Source organism: Lipotes vexillifer, unplaced genomic scaffold (genome assembly GCF_000442215.2).
Source record: "Lipotes vexillifer unplaced genomic scaffold, Lipotes_vexillifer_v1.1 scaffold802, whole genome shotgun sequence".
NCBI classification, from domain to species: domain Eukaryota; kingdom Metazoa; phylum Chordata; class Mammalia; order Artiodactyla; family Lipotidae; genus Lipotes; species Lipotes vexillifer.
The window spans coordinates 1,314,054-1,320,573 of record NW_006790237.1 but is presented as its reverse complement, the minus strand read 5'-3'; the positions used below and the strand labels follow the sequence as shown (position 1 = coordinate 1,320,573).

At 56.3% G+C, this 6,520-nt stretch overlaps 1 protein-coding gene across 1 annotated transcript in view; it reads right to left on the bottom strand.

The window, feature by feature from the left end:
• PTOV1 (PTOV1 extended AT-hook containing adaptor protein) overlaps positions 1 to 3,895 on the bottom strand; it is an 11,557-nt gene extending 7,662 nt beyond the window's left edge. The window contains exons 1-5 of the mRNA XM_007463444.1: positions 3,725 to 3,895; positions 551 to 688; positions 324 to 406; positions 198 to 255; positions 8 to 115 (exon numbers count right to left, since the gene is read on the bottom strand). Coding sequence (XP_007463506.1) covers positions 8 to 115; positions 198 to 255; positions 324 to 406; positions 551 to 688; positions 3,725 to 3,895 — 558 coding nt within the window. The remainder of the gene's footprint in view (positions 1 to 7; positions 116 to 197; positions 256 to 323; positions 407 to 550; positions 689 to 3,724) is intronic.
• Between the last annotated feature and the right edge of the window lie 2,625 nt (positions 3,896 to 6,520).

The following is a 6,520-nucleotide window of genomic DNA, read 5'->3' as shown; positions in this document are numbered from 1 at the left end:
CACTCACAAAGCCATTGCCCATGACGCGGCAGAGCCCCTTGAGAGAGTCGCAGTCTCTGTTGGTGAAGTGGAACTGCGCCAGCTGGGAGTTGCGGAACAGGGGGCCCAGGGTGGTCTGGGGGCGACAAGGGGACAGCTGGGTCAGGGCCAGGCGGGTGCTCTGGGGCCAGGGTGGGCAGCAGAGGGTGGGGCCTCACCAGCAGCTGCTGCGGGATCAGCTGCATGATCAGCTTCTGCGGCCACTGGTCGGTCTCCCTGTGGGAAGAAGAGGGTCAGGGGAGCGCCCCTGCCACCCGCCCGCCCGTCCCCTGCCCAGCACTCACAGGTTCTCGCCCTGGTTCACGTAGGCCTGGCAGGGGAGGGCCCGCTTCAGCTTCGCCGTGGAGTCCGAGTAGGGCCTGCGCTTCTGTGGCGGGAGCGGAGGGGTCACTGGACACAGCCCGGGTGCCCAGGCCTGCCCCCACCTGCAGGGGCAGAAGGGACCCCGGGGCCAGCCACCAGCCCCCAGCCCCCCCGCAGACTCACAAGGGGACCTGACGCGGACGCTCACCTCCTGCCACTCGAGGACGCCGCTCCAGGCCAGCAGCTTGTTGCTGAGCCGGTGCTCACCCACAGCCAGGCCCCCGAGGGCGAGCCCGGGCGAGGAAGGCCCGATGGGACCCAGGGCCCCGAAGACCCGAGCACCTTGCTGTGGCAGAGGGGGCAGGGAAACTGAGGCTGAGGGGCCCGCTAGGGGAGCTGTCCCCCACATACCCCAGAAGGGACATCCCAACATTGAGACCCCGATCCCCAGCTGCGAAACCCCCAGGGCCATCTCCAACCCCTTTCTCCCTGGGTTGAGACCCTGAGTGGCTGACCCCCCGTGTCCTTTTCCTGCTGCCACCCCAGGACGCTTCCCCGCCCCAAGGCTACTTGTCACCTCAACACTGGCCCATGCAGGGTCCCTGAAAGCCACCAGTTGCTTCCCCTTCCAGCCTTTGCTCCAGCTGTGCTCTCATCCTAGCGGGCCATCCCCCCGCTACCTTCCTCGGGAGATGCTCCCCACTCATCCTCCCGTGCTGATCAGTTTTTGATTCCTCTATTGAGATAACTCAGAAGCAGCTCTCTGGGGGTCCAGAGCCTCCCTGAAGCTCCCCCCACGACGCACAAGCCAGCCTGGGCTGTGTCCGTCTGTCTGGCACACTGGTTTGCCCCATCCCATCCAAGCTCAAAACCCTTCCAAAGCTCCCCCAAGCCCTCAAGAGAAAATCCAGGGACTCCCCTGGTGGTCCCGCGGTAAAGAATCTGCCTTCCAATGCAGGGGACGCGGGTTCGATCCCTGGTCGGTGAACTAAGATCCCACACGCTGCGGGGCAACTAAACCTGCGTGCCACAACTGCTGCGCACGCGTGCCTCAAAGTACAGAGCCCATGCGCTCTGGAGCCCGTGCACAACTAGAGAAGCCCGCGTGCCGCAACAAAATATCCCACGTGCTGTGACTAAGACCCGATGCAGCCGTTAAAAATAAATAAGTTATTTAATTAATTTTTTAAAAAAATAAAAAAAAGAGAAAATCCAGACTCTCCTCTTTGGCTCCCACCAACCTTCCCAGCCAGTTGCCCGCCTCCCCTAGCGCAGCCCAGGCTGAAGCCACATCAGGCTGACCACGGGGAGGTGGGAAGGAACCAGAACTCTCCAGGGAGGTGGGGACACATTTACAACAGGGAGCCTGACAACACCTGGAAGGGTCTCTCAAACACAACGTCTTGAGAGCACCTGCAAAACACCAGAAGTTCCAGCAATAAAGCCAAGGAAAGCTACACAATTTACTCACAAGACACTCTCCAGTTATCTTTTTTTTAAACCCAAAACATCTTAAAGCAAACAAGGGAAGGCTTTGAAACAGCCTGACAGCAGGAAACCGGTGAAAACCTTCCTAATAGGTGCCTCCAGGCAGCAGAAAAAAAATGGTTGTTACTTTTCATTTCATTACTAATCACTATTTCCCAAATTTCCTATAAAGCACACAGGTGTTTTCTGCCCCAGAGTAACAACAGGCAGGAAAAACTGTATTTTGTAGGGGCTTAGAAAACAAAATAAAAACCTGAGCAAGCATACGCTCCACCTGGGCAGGAGGTTCTGGGATTCAGGCAACCGTAAGAGATCAGGAAGAAAAGCAGAGAGCATCCTGGTGTAAGAACATGGTTGGAGCGTCTGAGACAGAGAAAGACTGTTGTAGCCCTGGGTGTGTAGGTTACCACAGCCAGAGCCCATAACGTCTGAGAAAAACCAGTTAAATCACACACCTGGAGGAGATTTTGGGATCCAGCTGAACTCACTTTAGGGCCCAGTTAATGTGAGCACCAGGGACACCTGTTTAAACTCTGTTTGTGTCTGGAGACCATTCTGACTACGTTTTAACCTGGGTGTAAAAACCAGCGATGCTTAAGCTCAGGTCTCCCCGAAAGCAGGATGCGTGTCAAGGTGGAGGACCACGTTTAAGGGCTAGACATACGTGCAATCCTAAAGGAAATCTCACATCTGGGCAGGTGTGTGTAAAATGCCTCCCACACCTGATCTGTTGCTCACTGCATAGGAAGCCTATTTAGTACCTGGAAGAAGAATGAAAACTTTAAGATGTACGTTTAAGGACCCAGGAGGCGCTTCTGAACAAGCAGACATGAACGCTAAGGAACGGAGAAGGCAATGGAGTGAAGGATGATGTTTAAGTTTAGGGAGGTGTTCCGAGTCCGGGTACCTGAATATAAGATCCGAGAAAACCTGTTTAAGGCTAGTGTGGAGTTGCCACAGCTCCCCGATATGCACAATGTTGGAGCAGGATATTTAAGAAGGAAGCTTGAGTGCCAGGTTAGGGTAAAACGCGCATCTGGGCAAGCATATCACGGCTTGGCTGTGCGTGAAACGTCGGGATATGTAGATTTACAGCTCCAGAAAAACCTTAGGAGTTTTGACAAGTATGTGCATCTTTTAGGTCTCGGGAAGCATGTGTAACTTCGCGTACCTGCAAAGCTGGATGTTTATGTTTAAGATCTGGACTTACTTGGCCTACTGCCATCAGTAAGGGCATCCAACATCTGGGCGAGCGTGCAAATAAACCCTGGGCGCACACACCACGGGCGCCGTACAGACGCGTGCGGGCCCGGGGAGAACGCCCCCGGGGACAACAGCTGGGCGCGCCAGTGCGAGACGCGGGGCCCTCTCGCCGCCGTCCCCCCAGCCCCCTCCCCCATTTCCAGATTTCCTGCCCGGAAAGCGAGCAACTTTCCAATTGGAAAAACAACAGCGCACGCCGGCCGTCCGCCCGCCCCCCACCCCGCGTTTAAATCGGGTCGCGGAGTCAGCAGTAATTTGAGCCCTTCCCGCCCCCGTACCCCACCCCCGCCACCCCATCCCGAATGCGAAACAAAGGGGAGAGCCCGGCGCGTACCACCCAGGGGGGGTTCACGGGGAAGCCGGCCCCAAGCGGGACCACCCTTCGGGTCACCGGAGAAAGCCCCAAAGGGGGAGGCCGCGGACAAAGACGCCAGTCCGGGAAAGGGGCGGGCGGGGCCGTGGAAAGCTCTGGAAAAGGGCGGGGGGTTCACGGGGAAGCCGGCCCCAAGCGGGACCACCCTTCGGGTCACCGGAGAAAGCCCCAAAGGGGGAGGCCGCGGACAAAGACGCCAGTCCGGGAAAGGGGCGGGCGGGGCCGTGGAAAGCTCTGGAAAAAGGGCGGGGGGCTCACCATGGGAGGGGCTGAGCGAGCCCGGATCCGCGGTGGCTGCGGGCCCCGGGGGCTGGCCGGCCAGGAGCGCGAGCGGGCGGCGCGCACCGTGAGGTGCCGCAGGGGGCGGCCGCGACCCCCGAGGGGGCCCCCAGCGCCGGAGCGGTGTGGGGCACGGCGCGGACGGACCATGGCGGGCGCAGGCCGAGCGAGCTGGGGGCTCCACCGACTGAGAGGCGCGGGCGCGCGGCTTAGTGGGAGACAGGCTGGGCTGTACCAAGCGCGGGGGACGCACCGCCGGAGAGGGTCGCCGTGGCCAAACTACTGCGGCGAGCAGGGGAGTGCGGCGCGTACCAATAGCGTCCGCAAGGGGGCGTGGCCTGGGTGTACCAAAATAGGGCTGGGGGAGCCCCGGGAAAAGGGTGTGTGGGGCGGGGAATACGGCAATTGGAAGATACTATGGGCCGCTCGAGCACGGAGGGGAGGAACTGAGAGGACGTGAGAGAAACCACTTCAGGGGGGCGCGGCTGGAAACACCAGACCGAAGGGTGACAGGAGGAGATGAACGTAGAGGGTGATACCAAGTGGGCTGGGGGGGGTGGCAGGGGAGACCGTGCCCTGAGACCCAGACCTGCGGAGCCGGGAGACTACATCAAGACATGTAAGGAAAAGGAGGAATAATAGGCCTAGGGGCCAGGGAACCTACCTAGAAGTTCGGGAATACGGGTCGTACAAGGCCTAAGGAGAGGACTTAGGGTTTGAAGGCAGTGACGTGGCTAGGTGGGCAGGGGACCACAACTCCCAGCGGCCGCCGGGCGGCCTAGGCGGAGCCAGAGACCCCAGGAGACGCCGCCGGTCACAGCTGCGTGCCCATTGGTCCCCGGGCCCTAGGCTCCGCCTGCCTCCCTCTGCATCTCCTTGCCACTCGCCTCTCGGGACCATTCATTGATTCGCTCACTCACTCAACGATTAAAGGACTGCGTATTCACTTACTAGTAGTTGTGTAAGATTTCCTGCTTCAATTTCCTTGTTTCTTAAATGTGGATAATAGCTAACTCTAAAATGGTTATGAGGATCATATGAGTTAATAAAGTATTAGGATCGGTATTTGGCACAGTAACGACCTGAATGGTAGTTTTTCTCCTTTTAAAATCATTATTAGTACCATTTCCAGTTCTGTGCTGGGCAACGAGTATACCGTGGTGACCAAACAGACCAGGTCCACTGGAGAAAATAAATAATCGCAGTTTGTGATAAGTGTTATAGAGAAAATGCACAGAAGGGTGGGATGGTGACCGTGAGAAGTCAGGAAAGTGACCTTTAGGCAGCCTGCAACTCCACATAGGCTGGAAGAGTGTGCTAAGATGAGGGAACAGTCAGGGCACAAATCCTGAAAGTGGAAGGAAAACAAGGGGGGCCAGTATGGCTGGAGCAGAGTGAGAGTGGAGGACAGCTGTGGAAGTGTAGAGTGGCCAGGTGCCACAAGCAGGGTCCTATAGCCTTGGGGTGGAATTTGGATTTTAGTCTCACTTTGCTGGGGAACCAGCAAAAGGTTTTTTTACCAAGGAAGGGACATAGTCTCATTTACATTTTAAACAAATCATTCACAGGATGCATAGAGTTATGCACGCAATGTCTCTACAAGTCTACAGAAGAAGCTGGGATCCAGAGTCACCTCTGAGGAGAGAAGGCAGCAGATGGAGTGGGGAAGGGGTCACAGGAGTGGAAAGGAGACTCAGTTTATTGTTTTAGACTATTTGGAATTCTTACTATATACAAATGTTGCCTATTGAAAAATAATTTTTGATATATTAACATCTTTTTTTAAGGATCCCTCTGGCTGTGTTGAATATAAGATTGTAGGGGATAGTGGAGCAGGAGGGCAGAGAAGAGACTATGGCAATAATCCAGGTGAGGGGCTTCCCTGGTGGTGCAGTTGTTGAGAGTCCGTCTGCTGATGCAGGGGACACGGGTTCGTGCCCCGGTCCGGGAAGATCCCACATGCCGCGGAGCGGCTGGGCCCGTGAGCCATGGCCGCTGGGCCTGCGCGTGCGGAGCCTGTGCTCCGCGACGGGAGAGGCCGCGGCAGTGAGAGGGCCGCGTACTGCAAAAAATAATAATAATAATAATAATCCAGGTGGGAGGCACAGGTGGGCTGGATCGCAGGCAGGGTGGCTGCAGTAGAAGTGGCCACTTTCACAATTTATTTTCAAGCTGGAGCCGAAAGGACTTGTGCAGAGAGTGAATAAAAGAGAGGGGTGAAGAGATGCCAAGGTTTTTGCTTGTACAGAAGTGTCATTTTGTGAAAGGGAAATCACTATGGGAGGAGAGGGTGGGAGTGCGGGGGGAGATGGAAATATCACTTGTTTCTATGAGGTACATTTAAGATGTTGACTAAACAATTTGGATAGGGGAGTCTGGAGCTATAATTTTGGGAGCCTTCAGTGTTGGAATTGATGAGAATGAGTGAGAGATCACGAGGAGGTGTGTGTGGACAAAGACTGGGACACTCCATCCCTTTAGAGGTCAGACCTATGAGGGGCAACCAGCAAATGAGAGGACAGACGCATGATATTTGAGGAGAAGCCCCAGGCAAGGTCATATTTCTCATCCTTGCTTGCCTGACCCACTAAGCTGCCTGCCCAAGGGTTTCCCAGGGCTGATGGTGCCCCAACCTGAGCCCCAAATCTGGCCTGGATTGTGGCCAAATAGGGAACCGGTGCTCACTGGACCCAGACTGCAAGTTTGATATCAACAGTTACCTCCAGAACCCTGACAATGTCAGGACACCCCACCGCTGGCAGCAGGAAGGAGAAA